A 25,265-nucleotide genomic window follows, 5' to 3' on the forward strand; every position below is an offset into this window, starting at 1 on the left:
CTATGGGAACAAATTCTGACATTAATTCTAATATTACTCTCTTTAAGCTGGTTTTAGATATATGATGTAAACCCACCCAGTTTTATAATATTGACCATTGCTTGGGGCTGTTTGGTTTTTTTTTAAACTGCTCTGCAGATCTGACCCAAATTGTGATTTTTAATGGAAAAAAAAAATTAAATACATGGATTAAAAAAATGTGATAATTAGTGTATGAATGCTATTCACAAAAATGGTGGACATATTTGATAGCCCAAATTTTTACATGCTTTTCTTCTGGATTTCCTAATGGCATTATTTCAAATCAATGCTATTTTCTGTAATAAACCCCCTATTCTGTAACTTAACAACATGCAAACACATTTTCATCTATGTCGTATTAGTTGTCACAGAGGTGTTAACTTGGAAATGGTGTTTTTTGGACTTTAAAGGACACTGCTTTGATAAGAAGGATTTTAAATACACCTGAAAACAGAACACTTAGCTACTTAAAAAAACCCTAAATTTTCTTTTTACTCTAACCTAAACTTCTGGTGAGTCTTAATGATGAAAACTTGAAAAAGATGGTTTGAGGTCTATGAAAACCATTAATGGAGATCTTGTGGGTTTGGTTTTTAAATGAGGTTCTTGTCCAAATAACAATTCCCTACCCGCAGCAGATGGTGAGGTCCTGTTTCCATTTGGCCTTTAAGCATTTAAGGAGTAAACAGTGCTACAATATTCTTCCATATATAGATCAACTTGGCATGCTACTACACTTCATTCCTCCAGCTTTGTGCCACAGTTGCAAAAGGCCCTCTGGGACTTAGCTGGGGAACCCTTAGAAAAATAAAAGCAAACTGCTTTAGGTTTGTTTGGTTGATTGGTTTTTGTTTGTCTGGTTTTTGGTTTTTAGCTGAAAATTCCTGTTAGTTTTAAATCAGTCTTGAACAGTACAGCCACTGTGCCCCGTAGGTCTGCATTTGGCTTGTTGAATCATCTTGATTTTACCCCTAAAACAGAGGACCTGAACTGTGATTTAGATATATTCTTGATTCACTTTTAAGTTGGTAGAGGGGGAAAAAAACGTTTTCTTCAAATAACGTTGTCACGCCAATGCAGCAACAGACCACTTCTGCCTTTCAGCTCTGCCTTTCCACTTACCTGCGCTTTTTGCAATTAAAAAAGAAAAGTATGAATGTGAAGTGTTACACTCTGGCTCGCCAGCTCTTCAAGCAGCTGGATAGTTTGGAGCATTAAAATGTCAAAAGCTGGCCGTTCTGTTCCGGAGCTGCGGCAGCTCCCGCTGCTGAGAAGCGCCTCTTGGCTGGGGGCAGCTCCTAGGAAAAGGCGCGGGTCTTAACTGCTTTATTGCGGTCTTCACTTGATCGGGGAGCGGAATTCGGTGCACCTCTGAAAGGCGAGGAGAAGGGCTCTTGCGCCGCCGTCTTCTGGCGGCGATGCCCGCCTGTGAAGCACCTGACGGGAAGACACCCATACCCTTACCAGGGCAGTGTGCTAGAGGCGGAAAGGCCGCCCTCCTATCAGCTCCCGTGGAGCCACCACCCTCGTGAGGATCCCCCCGCGGGAAGCAGGCGAATTCAGGCCGCTGCGGGGCAGCAGCAGAGGGAACCGGGCTTCCCGTGGAGCCCTGCTCGGCTCCCTCCTACTGGCATGCTGGGAGTCGTAGTCCGCCCGGTCAGAGCCGCCTCTCTGCTTCCGGGAGCAGCTAGCGGCCGTTGGAAGGGGAGCGGGACCGGACGGACCGAGGCTCGGGTCACGTGGGGTACGTGTTGACTTCCTCGACAGGCGGGGGGCGGGGCTCCGGGAGTTGCCGGCGGTGGCGGAGGGAGGTTGTGTGGTCGGGCTCCGCGGCGATGGGATCCCGAGGTGGCCCCGGTGGAGGCTGCGTCGGGCGGCGGTGCCTCTCCGCCGGGGTGACCGCACACCACTGACTCGCCCGGCCTGAGCGGGGCCTGGAGAGGTTTGTCCTGGCGCGGGGGACGGGCCGCGGGCGGGGCACGGGGGCTGCTGGGGACGCATCGGTGCCCGGCGTGTGGCCGCGGCCTTGCGGTCGGCCCCTCTCCCGAGGGGTGCTGGGGAGCTTCGTGCCCTGTTGCCCCGTGGAATAGGAGCGGTTCCCCTGGGGACAGGGCCGGTTCTGGCCGGTCTTCAGATTCTCAAAATAGAGGGATCAAGTTGGTAGTAGAGTGTAATATCCCTGCCTGTGCTCTGCAGGTGCATCATGGATAGGTTAAAGAGGGATCTCCCGTTGAGAGACGGGTACTGCTAGTGAGCTGGGAGTGGGCCTCAGGTAGGCAATAAAGCCAGTTAAAAAGCTACACCCCATTAAGCTGAAAAACCGGTTGAGTTTTTAGCGCAGCAATTTATGTGTTAGAACAGGGGAATCTGGCAAAGGAAATGAACAAAGTAGGATTATTTGCACAAGATGTGGAAACAGAAATATGATGAAATACTGGAGCAGACTGGAATACAGGTGTTGCAGGCTGTGTTGGTTTGCATAGAAGTACAGGTGTAGGGAGTACAGGTGAGTGTTGATGTAGTCTTAGGTGCTAGTAATACTCCAACTTTTCAGAATTTACAGCTTTAAAGCCTGGTGTTTCAACTGGTAAGGAAGTCACTCTGGTCTCCTTAAATAAGCCTGCTCCCCACCAGTTTACGGGAGAGTGTGGGTTGGGCTATAAACTGTTCCAGTGAGTGGTTTTAGGAGCTTTTGCATTTGTTGGGAAATTCTTTAGGTTTCCTGCTGTCCTGCACTGTGTGCGTGCGGTAACATCAGCATACTGGAAGCCAGGTCTGGAAGAAGCAGAGTAAGGGGAGGATTATTGTCATAACATATTGTTTGCACTGGGTGCCAAAGGTTAGGTGCTCTTCGGATACAAGAGTTTATTCAGATTACAGTTCACAAAAGGATAAAGTGAGCATGGGCAGAATACTGGTTAGGTTATGTTTTACAATGAAGATTAAATAGTGAAAAGGCCTTTAACACAGCAAAGGGGACAAAGTGATATTTTTGTGCAGCAAAAATGGGTAATAAAATAGAGATAATTTTATGATTGCCTAAATTTCAGCAAATACTCTGATTTGCTTTTCAGTATGTCTCTTTTTATATATGGCAGCATAAAGGTGGGGAGAGTGTGAAATTTACCAGATCAAGTACATGAACAGACTGTATTTAGTATAGTCAGAGTGCAGAAATAGAATAATTGCATCTCACAGTGTTGAAAAAAACTGTACATGAAGTTGCAAATACAGTAACATTTGTTCTCATGATACCACAAGATACCTTGAATTGAAGACTGTGATTTATATGACTGGAAAATGTTAAATGTGGGTTGTCCACTTATGAAAGTTACCCTGAAAAAAGTGCAGACCTGTCGCTGCATATGCTATCAGTGTCTGACTTCTAAAGAAGAGATTTTGAAAGAAATAAGTGGAAAGGTAGAAGGAAGTGGGATAAAATGCAGTGTGGACATACTTTTTGATACACATTTTAATTCTTTCACAGGTATTTTCTAAACAGAGGAAGTCCAGATGGGCAATATTCAGTAAAACAGTTGCAGTGGGTTCGAATTTGTTAAAATGGCGATGATGGGATTAATACAAGAATCGGGATAGTAACTAGCTTGGTGTAAGTCAATGGTGGGTTCTGCTGAGGGAACTTCCAGAGATTCTGTATGTTTGTGATTTATTCACAATTAGCTTTGCAGTTACTCTTACATTTTCATGACATGTTTATACTTTAATTGCATTAACTATTATTTACATGATTATATAATATTTTTATGTTGAGATCTTGGTGTATAAAATCATAAATGCTTCCAAAATTTGACAGGTTATCTGGGAAGAAGAAGTTTGAGAAGGGAAGTGAGGCATAAGTAACTTGGACACTCAGTCATCCACTTAGACTAGAACTTGTGTTCAAATATCCAGGTTTGCCTGAAATAATGAGATGTAGACCTGAATTGTAGAATAGCGTAGGTTAGGAAGGACCTGGAAAGATCATCTGGTCTAGTCTTTTGTGGGAAAGGAAGCCTAATGAGATTATCACTCTGTACAGTTGTGTCTTGAAAACATCCAGATGTTCTGGTAGGATGACCAAGGGCCATCAGCGTGAATCAGTTCAACTTGCCTTTTAAGAGCTGTAATAATATCTTATCACCAAACTTGTGAGCTTATTGAATATTAATTAATCTGACTGGGAGGAAACTGATGACTGAGGTAAGACCTACTGTTTGTTTTACAAAAGGAGGTTTAAAAATAACCCAAACCAAATTCCCTTTAGTTTTTGTAAATGGCAGTTCTTTACAAACATTTTGAAATGGGAAGGAATTAAGACCAAAAAAGTGTCTATTAAAATAATATTCAGTGTTAGCACATATGAGAACATATGGGTTTTTCCGCAACCTTTGAATATACTTACATTTGGTGCTAGAAAAGTTTAACAGCCAGGAGCCGTCTTGCTCCTGCTTGTGTTTCTTTGGCAATATTGCTTCTAATTAGTTTAGAGATTAAATTTAGTAGTTTAATAATCAGGATTGTATGGTGCTGAGAGGGCAATATTTGACTCCAACTTTTTTGTTCTCCCCCCACCCCTGGCCCTTCCTTTCCTTTTCTGGTAGTTATGAGGGAAACTGGTTGTTGTGACAGCATCCACAGACAGGCAGATGGACTACATTATGTTGAGGATGTGTAGGGTTTGCAGATTAGCAGCGAAGGTACTAGAGTATGAAATTGTTCAGATAAAGTAAAATTTATCAAGCACTGTTGTCATAAAATGTATTTCTTGTGAGAGTAGATCATTTATTGTAAAAAGCTTGAGATTGAAAAAATTGCCCATTATACCTAAATAGGTTTTGTTTGGCTCCTCTGGCTTACCCAGATGTTCACAATAAAAACCAGAAACTACTCACTGTAGTTCATCTGAGCTGAGAGGTAGTTACTTCACTTCCTGGAGGCAGCAAAATCAATGCTATCTGGAGGTCTGATTTAACTGATGTATTGAGGTGTTTCTGAAAGAGTATCAAGTATGCTGAAGCTGCAGGGGTGTGCCCTTATATGCCTGAACTTTCAGGGAGTGCTTTGGAGCTGTAGACTTTGCCCATAGGGAAGAATAAGATAGTTGGTTGACGTTCAAGGACTGCTTTTTCCGAGCTCAAGATCGGAGCATCCCGACACGTAGGAAGTCAAGGAAGAGGGTCAGGAGACCTGCGTGGCTAAATAGGGAATTGCTCGGTATGCTCAAGTGGAAGAGGAGAGTTTACAGGTCATGGAAGGAAGGGCTGGCCACTTGGGAAGAATATAAGGCTGCTGCTAGAGGATGTAGGAAAGCTGCTAGGATGGCTAAGGCCTCCTTGGAATTAAAGCTGGCGAGAGGGGTCAAGGACAGCAGAAAGAGCTTTTTCAAATACATGGCAGGTAAAACTAACACCAGAGGCAATGTAGGCCCGCTGATGAACGGGACGGGTGCCCTGGTGACAGAAGGTACAGAGATGGCAGAGTTACTGAATGCCTTCTTTGTCTCTGTCTACTCTGCCGGAGGCAGTCCTGAAGAGCCCTGTACCGCTGAGACCTCGGATGAAGATAGGTCAACGGAGCGGTCTGCCTTAGTCGATGAGGAATGGGTTAAAGACCAGTTGAGCAATCTGGATATCCATAAATCCATGGGTCCAGATGGGATGCACCCGCGGGTGCTGAGGGAACTGGCTGAGGTCATTGCTAGACCGCTCTCCATCATCTTTACCAAGTCTTGGGAAACGGGAGAGGTGCCTGAGGACTGGAGGAAAGCAAATGTCACTCCTGTCTTCAAAAAGGGCAAAAAGGAGGACCCGGGTAACTATATACCGGTTAGCCTTACCTCCATTCCTGGGAAAGTGATGGAACACCTTATCCTTGGTGCCATCTTAAGGCATATCAACGATAAGAGGGTTATGAGGGGCAGTCAACATGGCTTCACCAAGGGGAAGTCGTGCTTGACCAATCTCGTAGCCTTTTATGAGGAAATAACACGGTGGATGGATGATGGCAGAGCAGTGGATGTGGTCTACCTTGACTTCAGCAAAGCGTTTGACACGGTCTCCCACAGCATCCTTGCGGCTAAATTGAGGAAGTGTGGTCTGGATGATCAGGTAGTGAGGTGGACTGTGAACTGGCTGAAGGAGAGAAGCCAGAGAGTTGTAGTCTATGGGGCAGAGTCTAGTTGGAGGCCTGTATCTAATGGAGTGCCTCAAGGGTCGGTACTGGGACCAGTATTATTTAATATATTCATCAACGATTTAGATGAGGGAATTAAGTGTACTATCAGCAAGTTTGCTGATGACACTAAGCTGGGAGGGGTGGCCGACACGCCAGAAGGCTGTGCTGCCATCCAGAGAGACCTGGACAGGCTGGAGAGCTGGGCGGGGAATAACTTGGTGAAATATAACAAGGGAAAGTGTAGAGTCCTGCATCTGGGCAGGAACAACCCCAGTTTCCAGTATAGGCTGGGGAACGACCTGTTAGAGAGCAGTGTAGGGGAGAGGGACCTGGGGGTCCTGGTGGACGACAGGGTGACCATGAGCCGACACTGTGCCCTTGTGGCCAAGAAGGCCAATGGCATCCTGGGGTGTATTAGAAGGGGGGTGCTTAGTAGGTCGAGAGAGGTCCTCCTTCCCCTCTACTCTGCCCTGGTGAGACCTCATCTGGAATATTGTGTCCAGTTCTGGGCCCCTCAGTTTAAGAAGGGCAAGGACCTGCTGGAGAGAGTCCAGCGCAGGGCAATTAAGATGATTAAGGGAGTGGAGCATCTCCCTTATGAGGGAAGACTGAGGGAGCTGGGTCTCTATAGTTTGGAGAAGAGGGGTGACCTTATTAGTGTATATAAATATATAAAGGGGGAGTGTCACGAGGATGGAGCCAGGCTCTTCTCAGTGGCAAACAATGATAGGACAAGGGGTAATGGGTACAAATTGGAGCACAAGAGGTTCCACTTAAACCTGAGAAGAAACTTCTTCTCAGTGAGGGTGACAGAACACTGGAGCAGGCTGCCCAGGGAGGTTGTGGAATCTCCTTCTTTGGAGACATTCAAAACCCACCTGGACACGTTCCTGTGTAACCTTATCTAGGTGTTCCTGCTCCGGCAGGGGGATTGGACTAGATGATCTTTTGCGGTCCCTTCCAATCTCTAACATACTGTGATACTGTGATACTGTAATAAGCAGTGGCCAAAGCTAGCAGCTACTGAAATGTGGATGTGCTGATTTATTTATTTATTTTTGCTCTAGAAATGGAGGGAATATCTGTAAAAAGCCATGTTTCTCTCTGTAGAACAGACTCTTCACAGCTGGAATCAAAGAAACTGAGATTTCTGAGAGAGAGATGCGAAAAGATAGACTGGAAGACTTGCTTGGTTTATGTGTAATATACTCCATACACTGTGGAGTTTTGGATGCTGGCTGCAGGAATTCTGTCTTTTTCGTTGCTGTGCTGGAGTGTCTTACAAAAGTAAAACTTGTACAAAACTTTTACAAAAGTAAAACTTTTCTGAAATGAAGGTGAGGGCTTCAGTGCATTCATTCAGGATTCCTGTGGTTCAAAAGAATTTCTTGAACTTAATGGTTAATTTTTTTCTCTACATGCGTATATATACAATCTTCTATGTAAGGCAGTGTAAACAGTACAGAAATTATACTCTTCTTATTAGTACTGGAGATTGTTCATACTACCACCATGAAGTCAAACCCCTTAAATCTGGAAGGTAAACAAAGTAAAATGATTCACTCTCAGTAGCCTTCATAAAAAAAAAAAGGAAAATACTGTCTTGAAATTATTTGCATTTTTCATTTGGAAATACTTGGAAAACCATTCTAGTCTCTTTCAAGTCAAAAGATGGGGAAAATGGGGATCTGCTCAATACTGGGAAAAATTTAATGTAATCCTGCTTTTACTATTTCTCCCCCTGATCTGAGAATAAGATTAGCATTTCAAACTAGAGGAATCTGTGCAGTGGGTCTGATTGCTGTTAGAGCCTCTGCATTCTGTGTTCCTCTTACATACAATGTGTTTTATATTTAACTACCACCCATGGTGTTAATGACTAATATTTGTAAAGCTCTGTGAAGAGAAAGGCTCTATGTCTGTTTTCCCATTAGTAAGAAATGGGAAAACATTCTCAAGGTATTTAATACTTTAAATCAAAGCTGGTCTGTAAGCTACATTAAGCATTGATGAGCAATGAAAATGGTTTCTGGCAACACTTCTGTAGTATGTTAAAGAAAATGTAAGTGATACTATATATTCAAACTAATGCTTATAAACAGTGGAGATAATTACTCCTGTCAGAATAATGCTATATCCTGTCAACAGCATATTTGCTTGTTTGTATTTTTTCTCAAAAGCATAAATTATTTAATGCAAACACTAATACTGATACTAATTTAATGATCTTATTTTTAGAAGATTAAAGTCCTTTTAAATAGGCTCTTGCATATGCAGAGCAGTCTAATAAAAACTACAGATGTAACATGTTCCTTTGTCATGGGGAAAAGTTAGAGAGACCTTTTTGGGGATGGAATGTGTAATAAGTGGGATTGCAAATCTTGCTTTAAATAGGCCAAGGTGGACATCAGTTGTATTCATAGACATTAACTTGTCTGTATATTACTTTTAACATTTTAGTGGGAAATCTTTCACTGTTTATTCTTGTACAGAATCTCTTTTATTTCATTATTTCATTAATTACAACTCCAAAGTGATCAAATTTCAGTGCTTCAGAGTAACTGCTCAGGGGCATTTGCAGCAGTGCATAGGTGTGGCTTTGAGTGGGAGAAGCTAAACAAAATAAAGCACGGGCAGAGTCGTCTGTGCTTGGGCTTGGTGAGCCATCCTGCCAGTCCTTCTGGGACTGCCGGATTTGAAGAGTCGTAACTTTTGGAATAATCTATTCATGTGTGTGTCAGAAAGCATTTCTTGAGTTGTTGCTTACAGTTCATATTTATTAAATGATGTAATTTAATACTGGAGAAACTAAATTTTAATTTCTGTCCTTAAAGAGCAAAATCTAAGGCTACAGCTGCACTCAGGGATTTCTTATGGATGTAGCCCCATTTTGTAAGGCTTTGCCTTCTAAGGGTTTCTGTTTATTGCTTTAATATCATGAGAGAGCTTCTTCTGGAGAAAGTATTCGTGAACATGCTTTCTGGATTTGTTTTTTTCCTTTTCCTGACAGCAGAACAAAGAGCTGGGCAAACTGCATTTCACTATGACCTTTATAGAACTGCTGATCTTAGGCTGTTTAGCTGCCAGGTTTTATTCTTGTATGAGTTTATATCTTTTATTGGCCTTTTAATACTGGCTTAGCACGTACAGGAAAAGTAACTTTGCATTATTCTTCAGAAATAGTTCAGAAAGTCTTTTGTAGCATAAACTGGGTCTTGTTTGTTTGTTTTTTGGGTTGTGTTGATATAGTATGTATCAATATAATATATATATAGTTAGGTATATTTAGCAAAGATGCTATGATTTACCTAATGTGACTGTTTCCTCATGCTCATCTAATCTACACTGCAGTTAGTGGTGCATGTAACTTCTTTTGAGTCATTGTGCGCCTATCCAACACAGAAGTCTTAGCTCTTTTTTTCTTAGGAAATGTTTTATAGTTCTGTAGACTGAGATTGGAAACTTCCTGAAATATGCAATAAAAGGAATATTCAGTAAGCACAAGCAACAGAATGATGATTACTAATAGAGTTAACTGTTGAAGTTTTATCAACTCATACCTGAGATTTGTTAAATGCATTTTTTCTGTATTTTCCTCTTCTATAAATTTGTTAAAATTTTGCAGAGTTTTGGGGTTTGGTGTGGCTTTTTGGTTGTTTATTTTGTTTTTTGTTTTAATTTAACTGCGTGGGTTTGTAGAGTAACTTATGGCAAAGATGGGGAGCTATTTGGAATAAGATATGTGAAGGCTTTTCCTTTCAGATTGACTGACAACAGCGTTAGGAAATCTCTTAGAAATCATACTGGCTTGCTTATTTTGTAAAGAAAAGGTACTTTTGGTTTCAAGAGTAGTGCTCTTTTGCAAAAGTAGAAATGTCCTTTAGAAGGTAGTGGTAAATCTCAAAGTACCCACAGCTTTTTGCTTGCTGACTGTCTATGCTATAGCTTTTTGAAGTGATTTTATGCTAACCTTAGTCATGTAAATATTCTATTATTATATTCCTTTCATGTGATGCTCTAAAATTCTGAGTAAATTAGTGTTCAGTGGCATTTAAATTTCAATTTATGTAAATCTGTCCATTTATTAGGAAGTGATGTCTGTCTGATGTCTCAGTTTAGTTTCTGTGTTGCGCAGGATGACAGTGGTGATTTGAATTGTGTTTCTTGTAAAGCTGAAACAACTGCAGTTTTTGTGGTTGTGACACTGTAATATGGTGTATGGTTATCATTAATACTTTATGTTAACAGAGGTAATGAAAGATAAAGTGATTATTTTTTTTCCCCTTCTTGATGGGCTGTTGAGCTTCCACTACAGACAAGCATGCTTCATTACTTTTTTATTTCTTTTTAATAATTGGAGAGTTTAAAAATAGCATGATTCCTTCTGAATAACCCACTGCATTTTGAAAAATGTGTGTTACAAGCCCCTTTGATTATGTGAAATTATATTCTTATAAATAACATCCAGTCCTGTTTTAGAGAGTAGCATCAGAAAACCAGAGCTGAGTAATCCTGTAAACTGAGTTCTCTCAAAAAAAAAGCTAGTGTAACTAGCCCTCTTGGTAGGTGCAGGTTAACTGTGTACCAGAATTAATAGTACTTGTGTATGCTGCATCTTACTTGAAAGGTCTTGGAAGCTTATAAAGGTTGATATGGTTTAGTCAGCAAAATACAGAACAAACATGGTCTTGTCTCCTGGTGTTGTCTCCTGTTTTCCCTTATTGCCATCTCCTGGTGGAACTGGTGTGTGCGCAAGAAATAGGGAATGTATGATGCTGAAGTTTAGGAGCTGGAGGGAAGTGTGGGGATGAAGATGTATTTTATGTACAAGGTCACACAATCTGCAGCTTTCTTCTAGAGATAATGATAAGCTGTGACACTCTTTAATGACATTTGAGTCTAGTTCAGAGAAAAGGAGATGCGTTGACTTGAGAAGGCAAGCTCTCGGAATTCGATGAGATGGGTGACGACTCATAGGGCCCTTGGTACAATGTGGGAGGAAAAGCTGTTATGTTATGCTCATCTTAGAAGACAAAATCAGCAATTCTTTCAGTTAGTTAATGCAGTTTGGATGATGTAGTGCTTTTGGTCAAGGTCACCTTGTTCATGGAGCAGTGATACGCTTGCACTGAAAAGGAAACCTTTTTTTGCAAGGCGTTTTCTACTGAACTGTGAGGCAGAGCAACAGGCAAGGGAAGCGTAGGCTACCTCCTGTTTTGTTAGAATACATCAGTGTACAAGGCATCTGTTTGCCTTCTGAAGGCAACCAGTAAAAGGACTTCAGTTTTGTAGTTTTTCTTGTCTCTTTTCACTGTTGCAACTCCACTGCCATCTGTTTAGTATAAACGAGCTGTCACTGTTTTTTTCTCAAGTTGTCTTAACTGGGTTGGAGCAAATGGAGACAAATGTGGTAACCACACCGTTGTTCACCTATAGCTGTACTACAGCTCTTCATAGTGCTGCAGTCCATGTGGCTTTTCCAGTGCTAGCACAGTGAGGGAAGTTTGACCACATGAATAAGCTCCAGGGTAGTTGATCCCTTTACCTCTTAGTATTGCTAAACAAATGACTGTCTAGTTTGAATTTAAATAACAAATACGCAGTAGAGGTAGCAGTTGTGTTTGGGGTTGCAGCCAAACCTGGTACCTGTCTTTCCTGTGAAGTTGTGATCAGGGCAATTTTCTGTTGAAATAACTTTTTCCTACAATACAAACTGTCTTCATAGAATCACAGAATAGTTAGGGTTGGAAAGGACCTTAAGATCATCTAGTTCCAACCCCCCTGCTGTGGACAGGGGTGCCTCCCACGACACCATGTCTCCCAAGACTCTGTCCAGCCCAGCCTTGAACACTGCCAGGGATGGAGCATTCACCACTTCTCTGGGCAACACGTTCCAGTGCCTCACCACCCTTACAGTAAAGAACTTCTTCCTTATATCTAACCTGAACTTCCTGTTTAAGTCTAAACCCATTAGCCCTTGTCCTATCGCTACAGTCCCTGACGAAGAGCCCTTCTCCAACACTATACTAATTCCATTCATTACATAATTTCTGTTGGTTCATCAGGAACCTAAGGATTTTTTCAATGTGAAAAAAATGAAAATCTGCTTTTGGTAGAAGTAGCATCAGCAGTTTGTTTAAGGAGGGAGGGAAATGTTATCAGCTACTGTATAGCATGGGTTAATATTGCATGTAAATGACCCTAAGTAAGAATGACCTGTGGTTTTTTTAGTTTGATTGGTTTGGGTTTTTTTGGGATGGTTTGTTTTTAAATCAAACCCCTGTACTTGTTCCTGATAACTAGTAACATTAAGGAAAACGCTGTTGGGGGTTTTCCCTTAAGACCTGGGGTTCAGGAGAGTATATGGAGTTTTTTAAAGATGCTGTTTTCTTTCTGAACATTTTGCTGTGCTTTAATGACATGAGTTGTAACAGAAACTCAGTCTAATGGTTTACATTTGTCAGTCAGGTGGATTTGCCTTGTATTTTAGAGTAATACTTTTCTTATGGTCAGATTATTGTCAGTTTTCTCCATGCAGTCAAGAATTACTACCTCAACATGCCTCAAGCATATTCAGCAGGATATTTTCTACTGTGACCGAATAAAGAATAGCTACACATGCAGCCTCTTTGAGGGCTAATGCAAATATACCTTAAGATTCCATTTTGAAGCTTGGGAAAAGTATAAATACTTGCATTCAAGAATGAAGGAAATCTGGCACTTGTGCTCAGAACCACAGTACTTAGTCAGTTTCTTGCAACTGTGATCTCTTTTACTGCTCAGTGCTGGCTTGCGAAAACTCTAATAAGATATTTCTTTGGAGTTCAAGTGCTTGGTACCAGCCAAATTGTAGGATGGTGTTAAGTGTTAATACATGTGAATTTGGGGGTTCATAAATCTGATGCATACTCAAAATATTTTTATGAAGTAACAGTGAAAGATGCTGCTTTTCTAACCAGCGTATTTTCAGTGTATAAGAGGTTTCAGGAATTTTCCGCAAGATTAAGGTATTTCCTAATTCTTCAGTCATGTCACACTCAGACAGAAACACCCTGCAGTATTATTTGGAAGGTTTTCAGACTTAGGGCTCTTGATGGATTTGTCTCTGAAAGTTTTGCACTTTGTCTTTTTAACAGCTGTCATGGAGGAGTTGGTGGAGGATGACATCTGTATTTTGAACCATGAAAAAGCAGACAACACTCATAAGAGAGATGGGGAGATTCCTGTTTCATCTTACAGCGGAGATGAGTCTGTTGCCTCACACTTCGCACTTGTCACTGCATATGAAGATATCAAGAAACGACTTAAGGAGACGGAGAAGGAGAACTCCTCCTTAAAAAGAAGAGTGAGAATTCTAGAAGAGAAGGTAAAAAGAAGTCTGTTTACCAGCTTCTGCTAGCAACTGCTGGGTGGCTTTTTTTTGTTCCTGCCTGGAGCAGATGGTTAAGTACTTAAAGTAGGTACTTTTTCCAAGTTAAGTTCTGGTAAATTGTCTCATTTGCTTGACTGGAACATAGTTTGTTCCTCTGGTACTCTAGTTACATGATGCTGGGACTTTTGGGTCATACTGGGCATGTCTGTGATGCAGTGCAGAAGCGCCCTGCAAAGACATTAGCTTTGATTTGAAAAGACACATAGGGTGCATTGGATTGTTACTGTATTTCATCTGCCTCTTTATGATGTTTATAGAGGTGCCAAGTATACACATTGGTTGTTAAGAATGGTGCTGACTTGGATGTTAATAGTTACTTGTAAAATAGCTCTGCTTTGGTTTTTCTCAAATAATCTGAAAAAGTCTTTGCTTACGTTATGAGTTACTAAAAAATCTTCAGTATCCTCTGAATTTTCTGTATGTGGTGTCCTAGTATGCTCAAAACTCTTCTTCCAAAAGGCAGTTTGTATATGTCTAGAAAAATGGGATTTAGGGATTGTCATGTGACTTCTGATGGTTTTTAAATACAGCAGTGACCTAGTGAGCATTAAGTATGGTTAGAGACTGCAGAATTTGTAGACAGCCTATATTGCATTATTGTACTAAAAATTAAAATGTTCTTAGCTTAATGTTGCAGGCTGTGCTGTTGCAGTTCTCAGTATAACATACAAAACTACTTGCTTCTCATGTCTGTTAAACTTCTAGCTGCTTGGTTCCCGACTGGAAGAGGAATGCAGTTCAGTTGGACGTGAACAAGTAAATAAGGCATACCAAGCCTATCGAGAGGCCTGCATTGACAGAGATAATCTGAAAAGCAAGCTGGATAAAATGGTATACCTGTTTAAGGAGTGGCGTGCATGCATGGTATAAAAGTACTGCAGAGTTAATAGATGTTTACCGTAGAATGAATATTATTTGCTGAAAGTCTGTGCTGTTTGTTTTATCGCTCCTTTAGGTTTTAAAAGTACATGACTGTACTTTATGTAGGGATAACAGTTGTAAGTATCTCAGTTTTATTGCTGGGCTAGGTTAATGCTAAACACTCCAAAGAATATTATTTTTTTTTCTTAAAAAGTTGAATTGTCAGGATAGAAAAAAGCTTCACAAATGGTTTTGTCCCTTCTCCCTGAAAACAGGTGAAAGAATGTTCAGAATCCTTGAAAACCTTGAATGAACAGTTGCAGTCTAAAGAAGTAGAGCTGTTACAGCTAAGAACTGAAGTGGAAACTCAACAAGGTATGCGTTTGGTTACTTCATCTCAATCTGTACTGACTCGTCTTAATGGTGATGTTATGATCTTGCGGCATGAAGAGGTTTCACCTATATAGTGGCTTAGGTAAGAGGCATATATTGCAGTGAGCTACTCGAGAACATGTGTGTTTGTTCTAGTAAATGGTGACATGCATGCTAGATTATCACAGGCAAGGAGCTCCACAGTGAAGATCTGAGGCTGTTGTGTTCTTCCATTAATTGAGAAATATCTGAGATATTGAGTTGGTGTCTATATCGTGTGCTTGCCATTAACTGATTTTTGTACTTCTAGTGCCTTTTTATGCTGTTGTCTCCAGCGCATTCCTAAACTCAGAAAATAGATCACTTCTCTGCTGACAGCTTTACCAATTGCCCTGTTGGATAGACTGCAATTTCTTCAGAATGTACAGGATGATGTTTTTGTAGGGCAGGGGCTGGTTGATTGGTACATAGTGAGTTACATTACTTGAACTGAGCCTGAAATCTGGTTGTCTTGTTTGTCCTCTCTACAGTGATGAAAAATCTGAATTGTACTCAGTCCAACTGGGAAATAGAGAAGCTGAACAGTGACCTGAAAGTGCACAGTCTGGAGCAGGATCTAGAAAAGCTCAAGCAAGAGTATAACAGTCTCAGAAAGGAGTTGCAAAAATCCAAGCAGAAGGTACCTTATTTTTTAAGGAATTTTTGTATTAGTAGATTATTTTAAGTCTCATACTCAAGCAAAATAAAGGGCAAACAGAGAATAAAGGATATATCTGAGTGAAAGATAAACATCTTAGTAAAATTAACCTTAAATATCCTCATAGGCTGTCTTGTTTCTTGGAAATAGTAACAGGCTGCCTAGGGAAGTGGTCATGGCACCAAGTCTGTCAGGATGTAGGGAGTGTCTCTACAACGCTCTTAATCATTAGCTTTAGATAGTCCTGCAACGAGCAGGGAGTTGAACTCAATGATCGTTATGGGTCCCTTCCAACTCAAAATATCCTTTAAGTCTACATCTGTGAGATTTGCCAGCCATTTCCGTATAACAACAGAAAATAAAGCTTTATGATTTCTTTTTAGCAGCTGTTAACATCAAAGTTATTCTGTGTTAGCATTTGTCTTGGGCTGGACTATTCAGAAAGTGGGCAAAACCAGACAACAGAATCAACACCATGCTTACATTAAGAGATGTCATGAATTTTGTTTAAGCAGCTGTAGCACTTATTTTTAGAGTAGTAGTATGAAGTTTGTCAGGAAAGTACCACTTTTGGTGCACCTGCCATTCTTGGGCTAGTGTCTGTTTTGAGAGACTAATTGTGCAATGCAGGTGTTATTCGGATCTCAGAAATAAAATTAAGATGGCTTACCAGTAATAAAATGTATTAAGTTAAAGTCTGCTGCATGCTGACTGCTTTACATCTTACTTTGATGAAAGATGCAGTGACAATCTTTAGAAGTCTGCAGTCACATTGAAGTTACACAGTAAATTTGAAAGATGTAACTGTTACTGTTTGAAGTGGCAGACTTCAAAAAAGGTTCCTTTTGGTCATTATGCAGTCATGATTTTCTAATATTGATTGACACAGTGTTTGAGTGAGTCAGTTTTCAGGGTATGTAAGACTCACAGATAGAATCCATCATTCGTGGCCAGTATCTGCCTGCAAACAGGATTTGTTTTAATTTTGGAATGTTTCTTTGGCACATTTTCTTTTGGGCACATTTACATTATTAGAGAAATGTACTTCTGAAGTATCCTAATCACTGCTGTCTCCTGTGCCTTGCATCATGGAGTAGTCTAGAATATGGGAACTTTTATCACTTTCGGATGAGACTAAGATGCACCTGAACCTCTCCTGGGCTTTCAGGGATCAGACTAGACCTAGCCTCAAGTCCCTCTCCCCTGCTTCCCTAGCAGCATATACAGTTGTGTTGTTGGGGTATCAGCATTGGATGCATCTGCACTGATGTGCTGCTGTGAAGCGACTCTCCTAGCTTATGCGGACAGGTTTATGTGCATCGATTGCCTAATGCAAGGTTTAGTCTGTGTTTTTTCCACTAGGAGGAGATAAAGCACATTAACAGAAAGGCGTGTGAAGTGTTCTGTGAATTTCTATTACTGTTGTGTTTGTTTTCATTTGTGTCTAGAATTCTTTTAGGTGTTTTCAATAACTTGTAAATTCTGAAGGCATACTATAACTTGTATGCAGTTCTGGGGTCTTCATTAGCTCTACAGACTAGAGTAACAGCTATATAAATAATCGAAGATTGCATTGTGGGAGTGAATGCATCTGGAAAGAACAGACGAACATAGCTGTTGTAAGGAATGCTAGACCTGATGCTGTTTATATAATGCTTATGCCAGCAGCTTTTGTTACAAAGAACAAATACAAGGAATAGCTTCTCCCGGTAGACTTCTTTTTTTTTCTTTTTTTTTTTTTTTTTAGATACAGTTTCTTTTTGATCCTGGTAACTGTTTAATATAGGAAATTGAAAAGTATATAGTGCCTTTTGTAACTATGAAATTGAATCTTTCATGGCTGGTGGTGAGAAAGGCTTCAGGATGGGGAAAAACTGTCAGGTGCAATACAGAGATATGTGATCCATGGGAATGACAAGTCAGCATTGTTTCCCAGCTCATATTTTCATTACTACTTGCTTTAATGGCATCAGTTAACATTTTCAGATATTTCCTACCTTAGGCAAGTGTATTTCCTGTTGTTAGACATTCAGGTTTTGCGTTACAGTTGATGCAGTGTGTATATTGACAAGTTGCTTGAAATGCACATAGGCTATCATGAAGTCTCAAATTCATAACAGCTTTGGCTGAATGGAACACTAGCAGGAAGGGAGAATGAAAAGGGATATGAATGGGAACTTATCACAGGTGAAGGTCTAACAGAAACGACTAACAAAGCGAGCCAAATGTTTGATCTGTTAAACTCTCAACTTCAGTGAGGCTGCGTGTATGCACCATTTTAAAGTTGCTTTTCAGACTCAAGGGATAAATTATGTTCTGTCATAAAAGTAACTTGTAGAAGCAAATCTATACTGAAACAGTTTGGTTTAATTGAATGATTAAATTAATGCACAGGCAAAGAACAAGAGAAGATTGATTACTCTCTTCTTTTAATAGAAGTCAAAAGCCTTTCTCGATTCTTGCTTTTCAAAGACTTACAAATTCCAAGAGCTCAGCTATTTAAGAAGTAGAGTGAGTATGGCGAGTGGGTATGGTGGCTGTGCAACACTTCTATTTACGTAGTTTTAAGCATTTTTAAGCTAAATTCTTAGTAGAAGTCTTGATGTCCGTTTTGAAAACCACTGCAATGAAGTCTACTTTGAATTTCAGTATCAGCAAACTTGTTTCACTGCAGTATTTGCTGATAGAAGATCTAAAATCATATATTCATTCTGTCTCTGTCTTTCCTGCACTCTTGTTACACAGGACCAGGCCCAAAGTGAAAGTCCATTAAATGGAGACGTCCTTCAAAGGCAAGACATCCAAAGGTACGAAAATCAGGTGGCTTTCATGTTTTAGTTTACTGAGGGACAGTTATTTGAATAGATAAATATTCTTGCAGCCTGTTCAAATGTGTTATTTCAAATTTCATAACGTAATTTCAAGTCTAGGCATACTGATTTAGCAAGATCACTATAAATTTCTTTTTTTTGTTATGTTGGTAGTTCAGCGGATGATGATGATAAAAAAACATTTACATCTTCAGCTTGTACAGAAATGAAAGTTAAATTATCTTGGATTTAAACCCCAGCCTTTTAATAATTAGTTGACTTGAGGAGGTGGTAGATAAGCTTCCAAGTCTCATCCCAGCTGTAAAATACCTTCATTCTGCATATGGAGCAGTTTCTGTGTTTGTGTAGGTGATGGCTTCAAATCTTACTCAGGTGTTGGAAAGTACGGTCTTACTTAGTGCAGTGCAATAATATTTCTACTACAAGACATTTCAAAGGATTGTATATATATAGATATATAGATGTATATATATAGATATATATATATAGAGAGAGAGAGAGAGAGCAGCCAATATGTGGTCTATGCAAAAAGAAATAGCAATTTCCAGAAAAATGGTAAAATACTAGAAAGCATTTGTTCTCATTTTGCTGCCGTTCAAGTGATAATTGTGCTTAGGATATGAACTCCTGTATTATCTTTTCTTGAGTATGTGTTCCATATTAAAAGTAGGTATGTCCTTTAATTTTGGATGCAAAAGAACAATTCCTGGATGCACAAAAGTTCCCAAATATTCTGTCCTGCAGAAATTAAATACTGACTGCATGTCCTACACCCAGCTATGCCCGTTTGTGTACTTACACGAGTTTCCACAAGAGGGAAGAGTAGTCCTTCATAATGAAAGGCTGTTTAGCGCAATACCTTGTTGCTTACTTAGGTATTGGATTGGAAAGAGAATAAGTCACTGACAACAGAACAGTAGAGATATTTCTTTACATATGTTTTCTGGTGTAATGATAATAATATTGTATCCGCTATAGCCAAATTACACTTCACATTTCACCTTGAGTGGATAGCGAGCTCGCAAACACTTGTGGTTTCTGCTGCAGCTTCATAGGCAGTCTTACACACCTAGAAAAAGGTGTTACCTCAAGGTATAGAAATTACCTCTTTGATCTTCCAGAGCAGATTTATTCCACAAAGTGACATTCAGGTGGCAACCATCTGAATTAGCATACGTATAGTACAGTGTTTTTTGTAATAAGACATAAATAATGATTGTCTAATGTGTACTGTACTGAACGTGTAAGCACATCCAAAATCTGTGGGAAAATACTTGAAAAAAACCTCCTATGCAAGACATTTGTTGTAGGAAGCAATTCTGCTGTTCATGGGAGATGGAGGCATTTGCAGGTAGTTAACTTTCAAAGATACTATTTCACATTTGTTAGCAGCCTGCAAATCTGACTTTACATTCTTGGTTTGCAAATCTACTTTGCTGTAGATAGGCTATTGTGTTCCAGGTTTATACTGTATGTTAGAAGGCAGTACAGGATAAACTTCCAGGCATGTGGATTCCTTGGTTTTCAACTGCAAATTCCTGGAAAACTAGGCTTTGCAATGGGGTTCTACATCAGTGCCCATAAAACCAATTAAAATGGTATGTGTGATTTAAGTGGAATTCTGGTACCCGCATCCCTTTGCAAGATGCTTTTAAAAGCATTAAAGACACATTACAAAACTTAACTAGCACTTTCCTTCTGGTTGGTGGCAGATACTCAGCTGTGCTTCCATTTAACGCTTCTGTATTAAATATCAGACTGGTTTTGATGTAACTGAAGTTTGTTTGATCTTATTTTGGAGACCAAACCACATGAATAAATGAAGCAGGATAGCCACATCAACTTAACTGAAACATTGTCTCATGTATTCTGCTGTAAAAAAGCCACAGGTTTGGCTGAATTTCTGGAAGTATCAGTTCTGAAAATTTTAACGTTAGCTGTCAGAATTGCTGATTCCTGTCAATTTCCTCTGTTCTTTAACAGAGCTCTTGAATATGAATGTTTGCATTCTGGGGAAGTACATCAGTGCATAGAAGAAAGTTTAATTTCTTTGGTTTAAGAGAACTCTTCTAGAGTTTACTTGCAGAAAAGAATCATAGCTGTTTCTCAGACTGCTCTTGAACGACGACCTGTTAGAGAGCAGTGTAGGGGAGAGGGACCTGGGGTGGATGACAGGGTGACCATGAGCCGACACTGTGCCCTTGTGGCCAAGAAGGCCAATGGCATCCTGGGGTGTATTAGAAGGGGGGTGCTTAGTAGGTCGAGAGAGGTCCTCCTTCCCCTCTACTCTGCCCTGGTGAGACCTCATCTGGAATATTGTGTCCAGTTCTGGGCCCCTCAGTTTAAGAAGGACAGGGACCTGCTGGAGAGAGTCCAGCGCAGGGCAACTAAGATGATTAAGGGAGTGGAGCATCTCCCTTATGAGGAAAGCCTGAGGGAGCTGGGTCTCTATAGTTTGGAGGAGACTGAGGGGTGACCTTATTAGTGTATATAAATATATAAAGGGGGAGTGTCACGAGGATGGAGCCAAGCTCTTCTCAGTGGCAAACAATGATAGGACAAGGGGCAATGGGTACAAACTGGAACACAAGAGGTTCCACTTAAACTTGAGAAGAAACTTCTTCTCAGTGAGGGTGACAGAACACTGGAACAGGCTGCCCAGGGAGGTTTGTGGAGTCTCCTCTGGAGACATTCAAAACCCGCCTGGACATGTTCCTGTGTAAACTTATCTAGGTGTTCCTGCTCCAGCAGGGGGATTGGACTGGATGATCTTTTGAGGTCCCTTCCAGTGTGTAGCACACTGTGATACTGTGATATATCCAGGTCTGATGAATCTCATGCAGGAGTGATCCTAGATTTCTATTTTAGAGCGACAGAAATCTCTATATATGCATGTTTGAAAATAAAGTTGATATATGGCCTGAAATAGTTCTTAGTCATCTCAACACTAGCTTGAGATCCTGAACTGTTTTCAATTAAATGGCTTTTAGGTGAATATAGTGAGGAAGAAAGAAATACTCCGAAAGCTCTCATCCATGATATTTGTCCTCAATAAAGGTGTTTTGATAGGATGTTAAGCATTAAAACAAAACATTAAATCATTCATGTTTAAGTAACTGCATCCTTATGTCTTTGAACACTACATTAATTACTAGTCAAAATAAATGTGGTGTTTGGTGAGCCTTTGCTTGAAGTTTTGCCAAGAAGCATATGGTGATGGCTTTTTGATTTTTTTTTTTTGTTGTTTTGTTTTGTTCATGATTTCTTTTTACCAGCTATTAATCTGAAACTTCAGTGTTGGAACAGTGCTGCTAAATATGTTTCTCACATTATGGTGCTTATGGGAGAATGAATTGGGTCCTTATTTTTCATACTGTCTGCCAGGGCAGCTTATTAATATAAATTAGAGGACTTGAATCTGAAACAGTATGTTCTGTATTTTAGTTTGGTCTGTGTATGGGTGCTCAGTTTGGATCTTGGGTATCTTGTCTGAATTCACTGAACAAAGTGAGTGGTGTAAAGTCCCAAATAATGATTTTGTTTCAATACTTACAACTGTGATCAGTTAACATTCCTAGGAACATAACATATGGTGGCATGTGCAGTCATTTATTAGAAGCCATTCAGAGTTAATACTCTACCTTGGTTGCAGGCTAGTGTCCATTTAATTTATTTCTTTTAAAGTGTTCCTTTGAGATTAACTATCTTCTGATAAACTAGTAGTTTCCAATAGTGCAGTTGGCAAATCTGCATCATATTTGGGAACTGGAAATTATGATTATAATCTAGTATGCGAATACATTATATACTGTCATATACAACAGTCATCCCTCCATTTACGATGATCATCAGTACTGCTCAGTTAACTTTGAATTATGATACTCAAGCAAAATCTGTAGTGTATGTCTGGCAAAATCATTAACAGCTAATGCTGGATAAGCATTATTAACATGCTCTTAATAGGCATGAGGGTGTTTTAGAGGTGGCAGTTACTTAACTTCTTCCAAATGTTTGTTTTGAAAGCGTGCAACAAGCATACTGGGAACTGAAGAGGGAAATGTCCAATTTGCGCCTAGTGGCTGATGTGCAAGCTGAGGTCCTACGAACACTGAAAACAAACCCAGCAGCGACCAAGAAAGGCAAGTCAGTGTTTGCAGTCACAGACCTTACAGACCATTGATTCAGGCTGTACCATTTTTAAAAGAAACCAGCTATCATATCTTATCAGACTCTAATCAATTGAAGTTGATAAGCTAGACTGTATTATGGTTCCAGCCTACCCATTTTCTGCTTTTGCTTCTGTCTCATACTGGTTAACTTCACACATAAAGGTGTTGCTGATGTGCTTTTTCTTCAGTCCTGTATTCTGTTCCCCTTGTGGCTTTTTTCTCAGTCAAGTGTTGCTTATGTGCACAAGGCTGAGGTGTTAAGTTTACTTGTATTTGACCTTTTACCACAACTACTTCATATTAAGGTGGAAAAAATCTTTTTGCAAACACAGTCTTATTTTCCTAGTATAGAATATATAAAGTATTAATTTGGCAATATTTTAAAACCAGGCTTTAATAGACTGAAATTCCCTTATGGTTGGATATTTCTTTATGTTGGTGTTCACAAAAGCTCTCTTTTCTAGCAAAATGCTATAAAAAATGACGTTTTCTAGTGTCAAAATACTGAGGCTACAAACCTGCCTTATTTCTGCTGCTACATTGCAAATAATTGAGGGAAAAATAATTTCCACATAAAGTATGTATAATTGCTGTAAGCAGTTTATCAGATGGTTCTTCTATTTCATACCTATGTTTCTCTCAAGTCAAGTGCTTTATGAGAGAGTGTTCTTTCTGTGGTGGGGCCAGACTGTCAGTCTCACTGTTTATTGCAGTGTTTGTTTCCTTTGTTTTATGCTCACTGCAGAAAGATGGTGAACTTGGTTACAGTACATTAGTGACAGTCTCTGGTGCCCCTGTCCATTGCAAGATCAAGACATTTTGTTTCTAACCAGCTTTGACTAGGTGAGGTAATGATGGGATTCACCTCCAGGTGAATCACTGCCTTTGTGGCCAGCAGTGACTAATGATCACTCCCTGGTACTTGGCTGATAAACTATCAACACATTTTGTAGACTCGGTCATATTGTCCCCAGGTGAGTGTGTTTCCCTGCAGTTCCAAGACACATTTGTCAAATAACTTCAGCAGAGAAACTGGGAACTGAATGAGGTTTTAATCCTTACGCTTGTCAAGGTTTGATGTGATCACACAGTGTCTTTCTGTCTTTATTTTTAATTGGGAGTTGTCTGTCTTGCCACTGCCAAGTACTGATTTCTCTCTTGTCCTGCTTGGTCAACAGTCTGATTTTCTGCAGTTGTTAATGCAGTTACATCCACAGCTATAAAAGGCATTATTGATTGATTGGGAAACAGTAGAGTTTGGCTTTTTGCTCTGTAGGCTTTCTTTGTGATTTTTCACAAGTATGGAAGAGTGGGCAGGCCTGGCAGAAAATGAAAACAGGATTCAGTTTTTTCTGTGTATCTTGCTCATCAGCCACACTTAATGAATGCAATGCAGACATATCTGTGCTTATAGAAAAATACTGGCTTATGCAAAATATGGGTGGAATTGACTTAAAAAGTCCACTTCTTGTATCTGTAGTAGTATCTATTTTACCATACACAAATAGTTGCTACTGTTAGAGGTGCGTTAAGTCTGCAGCGCAAATGTATGAATTGCTGTGCGTGTGATGTTAACAGTACAATTAACATGCAGATTCTGTTTAGCTGTCATTTATGTATGGAGGCATTTTCAACAAATGTACCTCTGCCATTTTTTATGTTTTCAATCCATTTTCAGTGAATTTCATTTTTCTTGAACTTCTAAAGGGTTGTGCTTTAAGTAGTTACTGAATACGGTCCGAAAATACATAGCTTGAAAACCCTGACATCTCTGCTGTACTGCAGCACATTTGGAGAGGATGAAAAATGCATTGGATAATATCATTTTAAAATACTATTTTATCTTTTTCTGTTCAGCTGCCTCTACTGCACCAGTGCAATGTGTTGACTTGAACATTTCAAAGCTGAATTTGACATCTGGGGTGGTCTATAAAAAACTCTCACTGAATGACCAAGTACTCTGCAATGCTGTGTCTCCCCCTCTCCCAAGAGATGGACAGATCCCACCTGAAAGGGTGATTCTGCAAGCATGGACAGATGAGAAACCCATTCCAATGGATGGCAAAACGTTTCAGGAATACCATTCATATGGAAAGAGCTCTCTGGAAGATAATTCCTGGGTGTTCCCAAGTCCTCCAAAGCCTAATGAGAATGTGTTTTGGGAAATGAAAAATAGATCAACTTTGCTAAACTGTCCAGCAGATTACCTGGATCAGTGTAATCAAAACTGTCTGCACAAGAGTTAAAGAAGTTTTAGAATGAACCAAGGCATTTTTAGAATGGTTCTGAATAGGCACCTTAACACTTGAACTTTTAAAGGGGGAAAACAAACTGCCTGAAATGGTCTTTATTTTTTAGTTCTAGTTCTGAAACAGAAAGCCTTGTCTTCCTCTGCTGTAAATCAGGAACAAGTTCCTTGAAGTTAAAGCTGTGCTGGCATAATGTAAATAGAAAGAGAATGAGCGTGGGGCTTGGATAGTCTTGTACTGCAAGTGGCATATATTGGCAAAAGATGACACTGAGAAGTGAGTTCTTGGAATAAAACAGAATAATCCAGTTCTGTATTTGTTTGCTATTTGTATGTCATCAAGAAAATATTTGGTATCCTGTGTTAATCTTGTGGCAGCTCTGAGCTGATTTTTTTGACAGTGGTTTTATTTTCCAGAGTAAGATATAAAATGAGAATTGGATTTTCTCTCCCTCCTTCC

At 40.0% G+C, this 25,265-nt stretch overlaps 1 protein-coding gene and 1 long non-coding RNA gene across 3 annotated transcripts; both read left to right on the forward strand.

Moving 5' to 3' along the window:
• Positions 1–1,823: 1,823 nt before the first annotated feature.
• On the forward strand, positions 1,824–25,113 carry AZI2 (5-azacytidine induced 2). Of its 2 annotated transcripts, none has more exons than XM_061362681.1 (8): positions 1,824–1,963; positions 13,332–13,561; positions 14,333–14,458; positions 14,764–14,863; positions 15,391–15,539; positions 18,303–18,364; positions 22,412–22,527; positions 24,415–25,113. In XM_061362681.1, exons 2-8 carry the CDS (start codon positions 13,337–13,339, stop codon positions 24,801–24,803), a joined length of 1,167 nt encoding a protein of 388 aa, XP_061218665.1. In that variant the 5' UTR covers positions 1,824–1,963; positions 13,332–13,336; the 3' UTR covers positions 24,804–25,113. The 2 variants fall into 2 exon arrangements, with proteins under 2 accessions (XP_061218665.1, XP_061218666.1); XM_061362682.1 differs by lacking the exon at positions 1,824–1,963 and adding an exon at positions 8,743–8,853.
• Positions 18,848–21,491, forward strand: LOC133217311 (uncharacterized). Its single transcript, XR_009726851.1, has 2 exons — positions 18,848–20,519; positions 21,212–21,491. It is a non-coding gene; the product is annotated as an uncharacterized LOC133217311 (long non-coding RNA).
• Positions 25,114–25,265: the final 152 nt, after the last annotated feature.

The sequence above is a fragment of the Neopsephotus bourkii genome, unplaced genomic scaffold (assembly GCF_033783945.1).
Source record: "Neopsephotus bourkii isolate Nb327-2 ecotype Australia unplaced genomic scaffold, CSIRO-AGI_Nbou_v1 NB_1132, whole genome shotgun sequence".
NCBI classification, from domain to species: Eukaryota; Metazoa; Chordata; class Aves; order Psittaciformes; family Psittacidae; genus Neopsephotus; species Neopsephotus bourkii.